Source organism: Phaethon aethereus (assembly GCF_964289735.1).
Source record: "Phaethon aethereus genome assembly, chromosome: 12".
NCBI classification, from domain to species: domain Eukaryota; kingdom Metazoa; phylum Chordata; class Aves; order Phaethontiformes; family Phaethontidae; genus Phaethon; species Phaethon aethereus.
In genome coordinates this window covers 10752784-10766498 of record NC_138588.1, presented here as the reverse complement: position 1 = coordinate 10766498, position 13715 = coordinate 10752784, and the positions used below count along the sequence as shown (strand labels likewise).

The window sequence follows — 13715 nt, the reverse complement described above, 5'->3', positions numbered from 1 at the left end:
AAGCATGAGCGATAGTTACTGGACCTCTGTGATTTATACAATGGCATGGAGATGAAGGCTTTATTTAGAAACAGGATTTTGTTCTCTGCAAGAGGGCTGGATTTTGCCACAAGTAAGTTGGATTTATTGGCGAGGAGGAGTAGGAGGCATGTAGAAACCTTGAAAAACTATGGGTTTGCAATGGGATGAACTCAGTTTCTGCAGTGTACTTCTCAGTGTTTCTGCTGCCTCCAAAGTTCAGCAAGAACATATGATGCCAAGAGCATCAAGAATAAAAGCACTGTGGTTTATAAATGCCTATGTGAAGCCTGTATTGCTTGCTTTTCATCCTGCTGGCGTGGTCAAACAATTAAAGTGAAAACTGTGGTGTTAGTGGGTGCACTGATAAAGCCTATCTAGGTACCTGGGAAGGATGTCAAGTCTGATATGGATTTCAAGTTTAAACCATGTGAGATGGTGGATCACCATGTCCAAAGGAAAGATTTATGATCACAATGTGTCTCAGAATTGTAGTGCTAGAAGCAGTGGCTATGCCCAAGTTCAGCTAGTTTAAGCGCCTGCAGGACCCAAAGGTAAAAGTCCATCTTCAGGATAATGGTATTACTACTGCTGATTGTCTGGGTAAGTTAATAACAAGCTCCATTAATCATGGGGTCATCCAGCTCATTTGTGAGAGACTGGGCGGGAGGAGGAGGGGAAGAATTGTGTATGAATTGTTCTTTATTGGAGTTCAACTCCTTTGGCTGGAATGGCTTGGGATAGCAGATGCTGGGCTTCTCTGCAATTGAGATGTTGTGCTAGTGGAACCAAGCTTTTGCTTTGTGACAGCTGCTATTTTTTCTTTTAAATGTACAATGCATTTCTTTCCATGTTATTCAGTGGCTAGAGTTTAAGCTCTGTGCTAGTGGTGAAAAAGAATAAAGAATGTGTGTAATTAGGAAGCAGAGAAAGTTGCTATGTTATGGGAAAGAAATAAAAGATGGTGCTTTTACAAATACAGTTGAGAGTCTTGCCAAAATTATCTGCATATGATTACTGATTGCTTAATATTTTCTGTCAAAGAAGCTTAGTAAAGAAAATTATTTTGGACAAGTACTGTATGCAGTACAGTAGAGAGAGGACTTAGCCTTTTAGGTTTAGAAGTGATGGAATACATTCCTTTAAACATTTCCTGCTAGAATAACATAACTGTATCCTTCTAGCTCATGCATTTGTCTTGTAATCTTGCCTTGTAGAACTACAGGGTCTCACCTGGAGCTTAAATGAAAAACTGTTTTGCTGCTGACAGATCTGAAGGCAGGAGGAGATTCCAGTCCCATTTAAAAATTGAAGTATTTAATACATGCTGATGACACTTGGACTAAATGACAGACTTCTAATTGGAGACCTTTACTCTTGCAGATGGTTTAGAACTCCAGGCGTATTGCATCTTCTGAACCTGGCATTGCAGGACTTCATAAGCCATTTGGCAAGTACCTGTTCACAGTTAATATAATTGGTGACACTTATCTCTTGTGTTCTTAAGTTCAAGTGTCCATGCATCTGTGGGAAAGTGTTTTTGCAATTTAAAGGCAGAAGGTCAAATTTAATGAAACAAAGTCATAAACAGTGCATATTTTTGGGATAGAAAGCAAAGCTGATAGGAAGTAGCTTTTCAAGCAAAGGTTTATTGCAACTTTCCTTGAAAGCAAAGGTAGTTACATATCTTTCTAGCTGTTTCCCCCCCCCTCCTTTCATTATTATCTATTTCTCAAAATAACAGCAAGTACATGATCTTCTCTGGGATATTTGTTACATATTTCTGTCCTAGGACTCTTCATTCTTTCAACCTTGAGTTAGAGACTATATAAATCAACAGTATAAACCAGTCTTGTACTTTGATAAAAGAGCATGAATGTACACCAATAAACGACTCCTGAGCAGAGTACTGAAAAGAACAAAAGTATATGTAGCCTTTGCTGGGGTCAGAAAACAGACTAGCAGGGAAAAAGAAAAGGGGGGGAGGCTGGCTTGAAAGAGAATATTTAGGATGGAAGGCTGAATGAATTATCATCTGTAGACGCACGAAGTAACTGGTCATTCTAAAATGTTTCATTTCCTGCCTCAGTATGAATTCTCTGAACAGTTTATCAAGCCGCTGCTCATAACTGTGGGAATATATTTTTCTTGGCACTTAGGCAGCGAACTGGAATCATAACTGGACAGTTCTTTGGTCCTCTTGAGTTGGACTTAACATTGGAACATGATGATGAGACCTTTTTCTGCTAAATTGTATCTTTAAATGATTTTAATTACAGATTGTTGCATAGGACCAGTGTATACTGATGATGAGGCCAGAGGGGATTCAAGTTCATCTGGGCCCATGAGGCCCCCGTTCATACAAGTATCTAGGTGAGAAACTTGTCGATGGTGCTGACAATAGGCTTTCCTTTTGTGAGCAATCAGTTTGTCTTTAAAAGGTAAAGCAACTATTCCTCAATGAAAAGCACAACAGGCTCTCACTGTGTGACTGTAAATCTGAAGTTATGAAACTAGTGACTTAAGTAAATACACAATTTACAAACTGTCAAATGAATCTCTAGAGCTAACCTGTCTAATGGACATGGCATTGCATCGATGGGTGCCCTTATTTCAGATTGACAAGGCTATATCAATCTATATCAAAATCCAAGGTGGGAGAGAGCTTAGAGATAAACGTGAAGTTACTTTATCTTCTCTGCTCTTTGAACTTGAGTTGACTAACTCCAAACAGGGTGAACTCACATTAAAAATAGACCTCCCAACCCAAACCCATTCTGTGATTACAGATTCCCTGGGTTCCTTTGCTGATTTATGTACATTCATTGTAATTTAAAAAAGAAAACAAACCAAAACCTCTCTGTTTATATTCAGTTTAGCAGTGGAACATTTGCATCATGCTAGTGGGAAAACGATTGGACTACTTGAAGGTATTGCCAAATGCAGAAAATAAACACACTGAAGAAGAACAGACTTTTTTTCCTGTCTAATCCCTATTGCACTTTTAAATCTCTTTAGGACATCATTCCCTAATCATAGGAAAAACCATATAAAATAATTTAAATTATGATACTTCCTTTAGTTACTTTTCTTTTAAACGGAATCAACCCCTCCCTTCCAGGCTAGTTGAGATAGTAGTTAAATTACTGTTTTCACCAGCTGGTACACAAATAGCCTGTCCAGGACTTATCTTTCATTCCTATGCGTGTGCGTGTGTAGATGCAAACTGATATCCACATGACCCGTAATAATAGGTTCCGAAGAGTTCGGTTCATCTCTAGCTAGAGTATGGCAAGGAAATTATGCTGAGCAGTATTTTCTATGGAAAGATGCTGCTGTAGAATTTCAGAAGTTAAAGGCATTTGTCGGAGTAACGTTGAACATATCTCTAAGGAAGAAATGAGCAATGGGCAATCTGCTGTCCCAAACAAGATACAAATAGGAAATATTAGAAACCATGTAATAGTGACAGCCTAATAACAGCAAGGTACTTACCTTGTTACTGACTGCAACCTGTGTGTAGCGATAGCAAATGGTATTGCTGGATTTGTGATGGCAATACGCTGTGTAGGAAGAAGATACAGAAAAAGGAACTTTAACAGAAGATTAGAATTAGTAATTTATCTGTTTTGCTGGTAGACTCCTGTAGCCAAGCAATACTTGGTTTGGTTTCAGTTCACTGTGAATGCAAGTGCATCCCAAATCGAGGTGGAACCAGTTAGAAAAAATAAAAACATACCTTGCTGCACTGGCTTTAATCTCTAGTTGTTTTTGGAAGGTTAATGGGAAATATAAACCATACAAAAACATAAGCCCTATGCAGAGGCAGTGAGTGAGTAGGCTTTCCTTGTTTGTCTACAGGGGGGAAAACCAGCTTTATTTACTTAGGCTTGGTTTTGAGTCTTGGTCTGAAGCAGCAGTGAAGTACTTCACCTCAGATCCAGACTTGCACACTGGAGAACTGCTTTTATCTGACATCTGAAGCCTCAAGTCAAGCAGCAGGGCATATTGCTTGAGTGCCATGATGAGTAGTTTGGCCTTAGTTATGCTGATAATTTTACTTTTGCACAATGTGAGATGGAGATGATAAATGTATGGTAATAAGACCAAATGCCTTGCTGTGATCAGAGCCAGCATTTATATTTTACACCACTGCCTCTTTATTCCATGCCTGTCCTGCTGACTTCAGTAGAAAAACTTTTTTTCTTTTGAAATTTCTGTGGTTCGTCACTGTCAATATTTTGCATGTGAGGGGTGCTTTAGCATCAATGGAAAATGGTCTCTGAATGAATTTAAATATAAACCCACAATATCCTGGAATCTGTTTCATGAAACCACCTATTTGAAGAGCTATTCATGGAAGAAAATTAATAGGGAAGTTTGATGGAAGAAACTGGAAGAAATTGCCCCTCTTTTCTCCCTGAGGAGCTCTGAGCTACTTGCTGGCAGCTGCTGGAGACTGCCAGCTCAAATGCTGCTGCTTTTTTTTTTTTTTCCTCTGTATGTGATTTGCTCAGGTTTTGAGCAAAGTCTTACGTACAACATAGATGGAAAGAAGTGTGTGTCAGAAGAAAATAAAGGAAATGGAAAGAAAGAAAAGACAAAGAGACCTAAGTGATAAGGAGAGGTGAGGCAACTGAGAGGAAAAACTAAATGGAAGCAGTGGTAGTGAAAAGAGACTAAATTGAATTGACTTAATTGAAAAGTGCGGAGGTACCAGTGACTAGTGCATGAGAAGAAAATATGTCTTGTGGTACATGGGTGGCTTAATGTTTCTGTGAGAGAAAAATCTACAAAGCTTAGTAGAAATACCCAAGAGATGGGAGAAGGTGACAGCTCTGCACTTCTGCACCTTAACGTGAGGGAAGCATACAAATGGGGCTGCCAGGAAAGCCTGACGCAGGCGGTGGTGCCTTAACAGAGCTGACTGCCCCTGGCACAGAGCAGCGTGCAACACAATAGCTGTCAGTGGTGACTTTCGTGCTCTTCCCTTCCCTGCTTCTTGTTTCAGGTTTTGAGGACTGACCCAAGCTCTTATTTTTCTCAGTTTCATGAAGACGGTGACACTAACAAGGACCAGACTTTGTCCCTGGTATTTGAACTTGTGGCATTGATTTAACCTTAATGGTATGGACAAGCGTCAGTTTTGCTGTCCCTTTCCCAGGAAGGCAAGCTGTGTTTGTACTTCAGCCTTGCACTGAGAGCTTCAGCAAGCTTTTAATTGTCACTAGGGCTCTGAGAACCCAGCCGGTAGTGGCAGGGATTACACTGGATTGCTACATCCCTTCTTGTTAGGGACGTGTTTCATTCTTGTGCCTCTTTTCCTGTATCAGAACTGTGTCGGCTGTCAGAGGACTTACAGCTATGGGCCACTTCTCACTAAAGGTTCTGAAACTGGGATCCTCAGGAAGAAAGGAGAATTTGCAGCAAACCTCTACTGAAAGTAGAGCTAAATTCTCACAGATTCACAATGAAATACATCGAATAAAGTGCTTATGTTTTAAATAGTATTTCAAATGAAATCATTATGAAGCATTAAATGTGCTATTCTTTCAAAAGTAATACTTTCTGCCATGGTTTCCTTTAAAACTTTGTTTTTGCAAACTCTGGCACTAGTGATACAGGTGAGAGAAGTGCCAGCTTGAACTCATTTTACTAGTACAAAGGACTGGGATTTGAGAGGTAAAAAGAGGGACAGGGGTAGGGAACTCCTGGAAGAAATGACTGAATCCATTGCAGAAAAAGAATGCTTTGGAAAATGTGACTTCTGTTTATAATTTAGTATTGTTACATGTGCCTTTTGGGTAGGTAGGATTGCCATTGCTTTACAAATAATCATACAGTGTTTCTTTGCAAAAGTGCCTCTGTTTATTTGCACTTGGCAGAGTGCTTCCAAGCCAGGAGCTATTGATCTGAGCTTTGTTGTGAAAGTCTGCCTTCTTCCTAGAGTTTTCAACTTTTTGTATAATTTTTAAACATGTGGCTTATTTTTGTGGAAAAGTATTTGCTGTTTGTCAGAATTCTTAATGCCATTTGAAATGTATTAAGCCACAGTGCTATGGATCTTTATGTATACATGGTAGTCTGCAAGCAAGTGTTGGGTACAGACGTGCACAGGTAACTCTGTTGTCAAGAAATAGTTTAAATATTGGTAACTTCTGAAGTGTTTCCTATGTGATAATTGTAGACCATACAAAGAAGATGTTCAAAACTATGTATGCCCTAAGGCATACTGACAGTTCTACGTTGTGGATGTATAGATTAAGGAAACACCTACCACCTATCCAGCCATTTATGAATGTAAGAGAAGCTTTTGCTATGCTGTGCTAGAAAAAACACAAGGACAAAATATTGCTTGAAAAGAAGGCATTAAGTAAATAATAATGAAGCAGTAGTTAGTTTAGCTGCTGTCAGCTGTTTATGTCTAGAATCTGAAATTAAACAGAGCTTGTATTTTGGCAGTGTTGAGTCCTGTGTGCTTCTCCGATGAGTCTCTTGGGCTAGACTCTTAAGAAGTATTTACATGCCTAGAGATTTAGATAAGCACTTGATGGGGTTTTCAAAAGCATCCAGGTCCCTAATACCTCTTGGCTTCCTTGAGGGGATTTTGGGGGGGGTGTGTGTGTGTGTGTACATGTGTGTGCATGCATATAAAAGCTGTTGATTAATTCTATTCTTTTGAGGCAAAATCATGTTCAATTTAATAGGAAATAGCATTACATCCCAGTCTGCTGAGCCACTGAGTTATTTCACAAGTACTGTTTTCTTGTATCTTCCTTTGCTATATTTTTTTGTTTTATTCTTGTTTTCCCTCACTTGCTTGTATTTGCGAGGCAAAGGGGAAACTTGTTAATCCTTATATCTTTTTCCATGCAAGTCAGAATTCCTTTGACACATACCAGCAGGTTTAATGACATGATGTTGTTACATGTCATTTATTGCAAATACATCAGTTTTGCAAATTCCAGCTTAGCATGGTTTTGCTGCTAAGCTCTGACAGATTTACATTTAAGGAAGAGAAAAAAGCTAAAAGTGTGAAAGTGAGTGAACTAGGGAATATATTGTAAAATCTTGCCCTTATGTTTCTGCTACTTGTCCATTAATCTCCCAGTCAGCGCAAGAGAGCAAGTCTTTTCTATTTACTCACATAATCAGTATTTAACATTTTGGTTACTGATCTATTTTGAAATATTGCGTCACTATAACTGCATGTGATGTGATTTATCCTCCTTATGGAGGCTCTCAACTTCATAAATAATACTTCTGTGGTAAGTTACTTCTGCTGAATCAGGACTGCAACTGGATGTTGTAGTACACTGTTGCTTTCTTTAAATGTAGTTTTAGCAGAGTTTATTCGGTTAGTCCAGGATCTATTATTAATTTTAAAAAGTGAATCCTGTAATTGCGGAGTCAGTTACATTTATGTTGTTATAAAAATAGTGGTTACGTGTTCCTTGCATTGTGTACAATTTCAGGTAGCTTTGATGTAATATCTTCTGAAGTTTGGTTTTGAGACAAAGGTGTTTGGTTGGACAGCACAGAGTTTATTCAATTCCTAACTGGGGTCAGAAGTGTCTCATATAATGTTGAGCAAACAGTTCAACTCTGATAGCCAAAGGATTGCATGTTTGGACCAAATGAACATTTTTGTATTTTCTATTTTGTGAGGTTGCAGTTATTTAGGAACTAGAACAATCCATGATTGCATACATCAGCAGGAAACCAACCCAATTTTGCATATTTTAAGTGTTAACACTCAAAATGTGAAACATCTAGTCGTATCAGTTTGAGCATGGAAAACAGGTGTAAACACTTTTCATTTCACTTTTCTAACACTGTCTACAATAAACGTACCTTTCTTATAATAAAGTTTAATGATTGTGCACTAACTGACAACTTGCAATTTGTATCCCATAAAGATAACTTTCACTTGTTTTGCCTGTTCAGAAATACATGTAGAGTATTTTATGTAAGACGGCATTCTTCAGGGCAAAGAGTGGAGATCTGGGACTCTGCATTCTAATTTCAGAGTTACCACTTGTTTACTGTGTGGCCAAGGATAAACCAGTTCAACCCAAATTCAGTCAGGTATTTAGACTTACAGTTTCCCCTCTCTAAATTACAGGCATATTGGGGGCTTGGCTGTGTGGTTCAATCTGTACCAATTTGTTTCTTGTTTTTCCTGTAGCATCAAAAGCTATTGCGGTGTTTAATAAGTAGCTTTTGCTGAGAGCGGAAATTCTGGAATCCAGACCTGTGAACAAGCAATATCAGCAGCACAAGTGGTGTGGGCTTGCTTTTAATGAGATGTGAGACCTTTGGGGTGTCACAGGAGGAGTCAAAGTGTCCATTACATAGTGAAGATGAAGTATGTTAAGAACTTTACAAGAGCATGCTTAGAGGAAGAGACAGCACCCTTCTCAATGTGCAGACTTCTTTATGAAGTCTAGATTACACAGTCTATATTTGCACATACTTTGGCTGGATTTTGTTAATAAGGTCAATTTAAAAGGCTGCCTGATTGTGTAGTGACTGGATCAGCTGGGTACAGGATTTTGAGTGTTGACCAAGTAACAGCAAGTGCCCAGCATTCCTGACCCTACTTAGAATTCACTTTCTGGCACAGATTTCTTGCATCTAGTTTTCTGCAGAACAACTTTAAGGAGTATCAGAGCTCTAATGTAATGTCTGATGTTTCTGTTACTAACTTACCAAACCCTAAATTCTGGTAAAAAATTATGTATAAGAAATACATTAGAAAGAGCATAGGAATCATATGGGGTAAGTTCTGACTATTGCTGTCAAAGAAAGAAGATTTTTTTTTTTTCCACAGATATAGCAAATAACAAATTGAGTCATAAATATTTCACTAGATTTCACATGACTGGCACATTGTCCTGTTTTTACAGATGTCTTAATTGTTTAATGCCAAACACTTCCTCCTATCTTATTAATTGTAGATCTTTTCTTAGAGCATGAGGTGCTACTACATTGTTTGCTGCTTGCTTTAGAGGTGATGAGTTTCTAAAGCACATGCACAGAATCTTACAGGTCTGTCAAGACCTTTGATATACTTGTGTCTATTTCTGTCTCTTGAAAGAACAGGATTCAAAAACTTCATGCATCCCAGAGTTATGTCAGCAGAAAGAATTGCAAGGATGCTAGGAAGTTACAGAAATGGTCGAACACCCACCCAATCATATACATTGTGTGGCAGATCTTTATGTAAAGCACTTATTAGCTTTGTCAAAATGGCGTGCCCGTCTCTCTTGAAAAAATTATGTTGTGATAATACTCTCAAGTGACAGAATCTTTTGTTTAGACTACGCAAAATCATACAGGTTGTGCAACTAATCACACTCTCAATATTTTTTTCTTCCGTCTTTTTTTGATTGTGTAAGACCTTCCTGAAGAAAAGGCACTCATTAACCAGTAACCTTGTTTATGTCATGTTCTTGGGTTCTGTGCCTTTTCCTTTTTCTTTGATGTGGTTTCCCAAGCAAAAGCTGTTAGATCAAATACATTTTTGACATGTAGCTAGGTGTCTTCACCTTATTCAAATTAAGTTGAGAGATCACACTAAGTGGTACAGAAGAACTGTACATAAAAGAAAATCAGTGGAAATTCTTGTCTGCATAGTTATGAGTCTGTAACACCATCAGTTTGAAAGCAGAACCTCTGGTTGATCAGTTGCTGAGATTTTTTTTGCTGAAAGACAGCCGTCCTGGATTGTCTCTATGAGATGTGTCTAGATTGCCTGCTGAAACTCCTACATCAGTGGGGAGTTCTAGTGGGGAGTTCTGTCATTGCTCAAATGTTCCTGTATGTACCAGTGCTTGTAAGGGCTTTCTTGATTCCAGAATACATGGCTTGCACTATTTGAGCTTCCTTTCTACATAAAACTAAGCTGCCAGTTCTGAACCTTTGCCAGAACTGTGCTGTTGCAGCTCAACAGCTGTGGCTGTTCATTGATTCAGTGTGGTATCTGCAGACCTTGCGTTCCATGATGTGAATGGGTATTTTTTTCTTTATGAGCATATGGGGAGTTCTGATGGAGTGGGTCCATTCTTGTTGATACTGGCAGCTGTAGAGCTGACTGCAGTGGCCTCAGCTGATTGCCTGGCTGGACTTGTCTACACTTTGGGTCATGCTCAGCTGTGAAAGATTTGCTCCATGCTAGAAGATAGGGTTAATAATAACACTTTACATAGATCTGCATGCAACCCATTTATGGTGAAATGCTTGAAGCCGAGTTAATATTACACCAGCAGCACACAGAACATCACCATGCAGGAAGTATGCATATGGGGACACCCTCAGATCCCTACTTTCCAGGCAATTCACATTGCAAACATATTTCTCTTCTATTCCTCTTTATCTAGTGTATCCTTTTATAACTCAGTTCATCTGTCTTTGTAAAAATAAGCTACTGTGCTCTTGTTGCTCCTGTTTGTCTAAGAAGTTATGAGTAATGAAATAAAGGGTTCATAAATATTAGTGGGGTAAGAATGTTCATGGATATAAACACTCTGGCAATATTCTTGTGCATTTCTTTAACTTCATGCGATTCAGAGATCTCTCTGTAGAAAAAGTATGTTTTGCTGCTTGGGCAATGGGCACTTGAGATTCCTGGTGTCCTTTAGATGGCCTGGTGTTTTTTATATGCAAATGGAATTTTCTGCCTAAATCTGTGCTTTGAAAATGAAATGGGGCTCAGTTTTTATTTTTCATGTTTATAAGTTGTATGAAATTTGTAAAATTAGAAGATACTTAAGAAATATTTTCATGATACTTATTTTAGTGTGTCCTTATATATATAGAAATGTGTTACATTTAGCTTTTAAATCCTCCATATTAAAAAAAAATTACAACCCTTTTTGATATTTTGACTTTGTTGGCTGCTGGGACAAGATTTGCTATTGGGTCCATCAGAAATCCCTAAAGGAAGCTTAGATGTAGGGCATGCCCTTTCTTCGTTCAAGATAGTGTGAGCACAGAGTCGTGATCTGTCTTTGGAGTACAGACACATCCTACAGTTCATACTTTATATTTCTACTTTAAATATCTGGGAATGGAGATCTTTGGTGAAACACTAGGATGTGAATTCCTATGGCCATGGATTTGGTGTTCTGGAGTTCTGGTTCAGCTGTTTGTGATGGGTAATGAATGACAAGAGAATCACCCAGTTGTATGCAATACTTCATCTCCCTGCATTTATATAAGAATGGACTCTGCCATAGGTACTGCCAGAATACTGTTTTAATTTTTGTGTCTGCAATATGATTATAACTTTTAATTAGTGTTAGTCTTACATAAATTCCAAAATACTATATTACATTTTTATAATTATGCATGAACTGCTAGCAAAAGAGAAAACTTCACTTCCTTTAAATACCCATTGTTGTTGAATTCCTATATAGTTTATACCGCTCATGTAGCCATGAGAGCAATAACAAGTATTTGATTTTTAGGGCGCAGCTTCTTACACCCCATAATTTTGATTAAGTAGTCAAGCTGCTGAATTGGGTCCTACTGCTAATGTTTTTTGGAAAAAACCACAGTTCTCTCTCTTGCTGTCAGAAATCATTTTTTTACTGTTTCCCCAAGTGCTTTGGAGAAATCCATGCTGCTACTAGTGGAAAGTTTAGTAGAAGAAAAAGTTGTAAAATATTCCATATAAAGGTGATGACTCTTTGTGCTTGATGATGCACGGTGCTGAGTGCTCCGGTCTTGATCCGGCAAAGCACTTAAGCACCTACTGAAGTATGAACTTAAATGATTTGCTAGAGGTAAGCCAGAGTGTTCCATGTACAATGTACTGAGGCAACCAAAGTGTTCATGCTATTGTTTAGTGCTTAACCTCTAAAATATGAAGCTTGGATTTTCTCTGAAGCATTAGGATAGTGTGAACTGTGTCAGTAGAATTAAAAGAACAGCGTCAAGTACTGACATACTTTTATAATTTGACTTTTTCCCTTATTATTGTATTTTTTTTAATGACCCTGAGAAAAATACCTTTTTAGGTATATATTACCCATTTTCATTTGCAGATGATTTTCCACTTTTAGACGCTCTGCCATCCTTGTCTCTGCATGGCTCCAGGCCCTGTCTTGGGACATTCTTGGTGCAGGAGGAGAGACCTGAAGAGGGTGCCATTCTCATACCTGCTTGGCTTCAGCATCCTCTGCAGCTGTTCTAGGAGCCAAGTGCTGCACTTCTGTTGTCTTTTGTTTAGATCTCTGTTTGAAAATTTTCATCTTAAGTTTAGCTTCTCAGTGGGGGTACTTCTTTTTCTTTCCTGAGTGCTTAGACCTCTAGAAGTCAGTCACAGGGGTATTTATAAGCTGCCCACTTGTTTTAGATACTCACCTAATCAATAAAGCAGAATATTTTATTCTTTTTTTTTTAAATATTTTTCTGTCACAGTGGCAAACTTTGTGCAGATGGCTTTGCCAGTGTGTACTCCTTTATGTTATTAATGTCTTGCATCTTGGCACATATTTAAGTAAGCTGTGTTGTGGGTTCAAGTTCTTGGTAGTCTGCACTACATGAAGTAGTTACAACCTTCTTTTTGAGTGTGGGAATTAGCAATCTATGTGAAATACAGCAATCAGGAAAGAGGAAGAACAGGTAGTATACATAGCATTGTAGTGGAACTTTTGAGCACCAAATAGGGGATTACAGATATTTGAAGTTAAACTACTTTTGACCTAGAAGACAGGCTGGCATCTTGGTTCTCTAATCTGATGGATCATTCTGGAAAAGGACAAAAGAGAAAATCTTTCTCTCCCCTCAGGAGGTTGAACACTGCAAGGAAATTCTGCTTTAGCCAGAAGACATCTTGCCGTCCTCCTTATTCTACCTATTGTTTATGATAGGCTTTAATAAGATTTTTCAGAAAGCTATTCGTATTGTCACATTGCATTAAATCCTCTATGCATAATAATTTAACACCAATCGAAACAATTAAATGGCTGCAGGGCAATAACTGGAAGTTTTAATGATTTATTAAGAAAAGCGTAACTAATATGCATTAACTATACTGGAATGTAGTGTTTTATACTACGTACTGTATTTAAAGATATATCTTAATGTACTTGTGCAGTTTGGCCCAGTTATATGTTTCTGTGGGAAATGTAGCCATGTAGGTGTATTATTTCCTGGTTTTCTGTGTTAGCTTTGGGATAAATCTATTAGTTTTCCCAGTTGATTGCTTGCTTCATTTTTAGAGAGCGCGAAATAAATTTAAAGTGTTTTCATAGCTTTAGCTTTTTTGTGAAAACATTTTTCCTACAATCTAGGTTTTGCCTCATGGGTTTGACAGTGTGCATGTTTATGACAAACGTAGGAATTTTCCATCCGATTAAACTTTCAACAGATAATTTCAGCAGATACTCCTTCAGAACAAAATTAATGCTGTTACCTGGTGAAGTCATTAAAACTCTTAAGTCTTTAATAGAATATAATACCTTTCATTCAGTCATTAAATATTATTTGATGATATTTTGGCTCGTTATGTACAAGAGAGCTTTGCTGGCCAGTTAAGGAGTACTTCAGCTCCACTTGCTTCAACAGTAGCTGAATAACAACAAAAACCCTGAGATGGTTCAATCCTGGTTAATGACTGTTGCTAAAGAAAGGCAAAACAAATGAAACGGAAGGTCAGAGCATGTGTGCAAGTATTGGCTGGCAAGAAT

At 38.1% G+C, this 13715-nt stretch overlaps 1 protein-coding gene across 2 annotated transcripts in view; it reads left to right on the top strand.

Moving 5' to 3' along the window:
• Positions 1-13715, top strand: part of SH3GL3 (SH3 domain containing GRB2 like 3, endophilin A3) — a gene marked incomplete at both ends in the record, with an annotated part of 56898 nt that overhangs the window by 21072 nt on the left and 22111 nt on the right. The window contains one exon of one of the 2 annotated variants that reach the window (XM_082005277.1): positions 10306-10353. The exons of the other annotated variant lie outside the window; for it this stretch is intronic. Coding sequence (XP_081861403.1) covers positions 10306-10353 — 48 coding nt within the window. Of the gene's footprint in view, positions 1-10305; positions 10354-13715 lie in introns of those variants that run through there. 2 annotated transcript variants of the gene reach the window in all.